Raw genomic sequence first — 2,041 nt, 5'->3', positions numbered from 1 at the left:
GGGCCGATGACAGGCGCAGGCGGGTGGTCAGTCTGGGCGCGCGGACAAGCAGAATCTACTCAGAGCGAGCGGAGAGCGCGTCCGGGAATAGATCAACCCGAGTTCGCGGAGAAACCCGCGCAGATGCATGACATCACGCGATCAGCAGAGCGCGGACACAGCACGCGTCTTTGTCTTCATCCCCCCGACAACCTCGAGGTCTGAAGACGCGCGCGACGACGGAGACGGACGTGTCAAAGACGCAAGATGTCGCGAATTTGAAGTTTTGTAGGCGTGTTTGGGCATGTTTGTCAGTGCCCGCCGCCACGTGAAAGCCAAAGGTTAAAGGGTGGCTGCTCAAGTCGACGAGGCCGCAAGTTCCTTACGTCTTCTTCGTCGTGCATGGCGACGCCAGCGCAGAGCGAGCTGCGCCAGCGGCGGTTGTCCAGGGAGAAACAGGAACAACCACTTTCCGGCGACGAGAAGAGGGTACGGCCCCGCGAGGAGGTGGTGTGGGGGAAGACTCCGAGCGGCGAAGGTGCGTCGTATATCGTCCTCGAAGCCCAAGAGCAATCACTGAAATATCGGGCGCACCAGTTTTTTGCGTCCCCACAACGCACGACGTCCTCACCCTTTTCCACCCCGCCTACCCAAAGTCGCACTTTGACCTGCTCAACCTCGCCCTGCTCGGCGCGCAGCTGCTCCTCTTCTTCCTGCTGCCCTCTTACCTGCGGAAGCCGTTTTTTCTCGTGTACTTTGCGTTCTGGCGGCTCGCGTACGACGCGGGGCTCGGCTGGGTCCTGACGCGGCAGAGCAAGCGCAGGTGGATCGTCAAGGAGGTCCAGCGCCTCGGGTGGCTGGACGAAAAGCGCAACCCCAAGATGAGGGACTGGATACGGAAGCAGCTGCAAGGGAAGATGGGGCAGGATTATTCGTTTGATGTTTGTTCATCGCAATACAGTGACACGGACTTGATTAATCATTTACAGGCTTTACCCCTAGAGTACAATACATGGCTGCTCTTCCGCCAAGTAGTAGATATCATACTTCTCAAGTACGCATTCCTCGCAACCTGCCCCACCATTCACACTCACTCCCCTATAGCGACTTCCTCGCGTACTGCATGTTCGCATTCTCGTGCTTCCGCGTCCCCAACGGCCTCTCCATCCCAGTGCACATAATGAGGTAATCCCCCTCACCCGCCTATCTTACCGCTCCTTCGATATACTCGTGCTCATGTTGCCTAGGTGGATCGGGGGAATAGCGATGATCGGCTTCAACCTGTGGGTGAAGACCGAGGCTCACGGGGTCGTCAAGGACTACGGTTGGTACTGGGGCGACTGCTTCTTCCAGCGCGGGAATCTCGTGTTCGACGGCGTCTTCGAGCTCGCGCCGCACCCGATGTATTCTGTCGGTAAGTGTCGGAGGGATGGGTGCAGGCGCTGTGCTGACGTGTTGGTAAAGGATACGCCGGGTATTACGGGTTGTCCCTCATCGTGGGCAGCTACCCAGTGCTGTTCGTGAGCCTCGCTGCGCACGCCGCGCAATTCGGATTCTTGGTCGGCTTCGAGAACCCGCGTAAGTCCCGAAACACCCTTCAAACCCAATCGCTAGACCGTTCGTATTTGTTTCGCAGACATCGAGCGGACATACGGACAGAGGAAGCCCATCGCGCAACGCACCCCCCTCAGGCGCACGCCCGCCTCCGACTCGAGCTCGCGCTCCCAGTCCGTTTCCTCCCTCGCCGACCTGACCACCCCGAGCGCCACGGAAGGTGAGACAGCCACCGAGACCGAGGAGCTTCAGACGGAGACCGAGACGGAGTTCGAGGGCACCGCGAAGCAAGAGCAGATGATGAAGAAAGCGGAAGTGAGCGCTGCGCTCACCCCCGCTACGGCCGTTACGAGACGTCATAGATCTGCGTTTGTTACCCAGCACGATCTTATGAATACATATTTCAGGCAGGACACGATCATCCTGCGGAACATCGACTTGTTTAGGTTGGTTCCTTTCTCGCCTGCTTTCAGGCAAGACTACAGCGTGCTGACGCGCACGCATTTGA

The 2,041-nt window shown here is 58.6% G+C and overlaps 1 protein-coding gene across 1 annotated transcript; it reads left to right on the top strand.

The window, feature by feature from the left end:
• Positions 1-455: 455 nt before the first annotated feature.
• On the top strand, positions 456-1,980 carry GLOTRDRAFT_67209 (uncharacterized protein; the record flags this gene model as incomplete). The annotated part of the gene is made up of 7 exons (XM_007873648.1): positions 456-517; positions 577-920; positions 969-1,033; positions 1,084-1,164; positions 1,227-1,393; positions 1,444-1,557; positions 1,616-1,980. Coding segments are annotated over exons 2-7 (852 nt in total), but the record flags the coding sequence as incomplete, so codon positions are not given.
• Between the last annotated feature and the right edge of the window lie 61 nt (positions 1,981-2,041).

This window comes from Gloeophyllum trabeum (genome assembly GCF_000344685.1).
Source record: "Gloeophyllum trabeum ATCC 11539 unplaced genomic scaffold GLOTRscaffold_00427, whole genome shotgun sequence".
In the NCBI taxonomy this organism is placed as follows: domain Eukaryota; kingdom Fungi; phylum Basidiomycota; class Agaricomycetes; order Gloeophyllales; family Gloeophyllaceae; genus Gloeophyllum; species Gloeophyllum trabeum.
The sequence above is the reverse complement of the archived record's forward strand: the minus strand, read 5'-3'. Positions and strand labels throughout refer to the sequence as shown.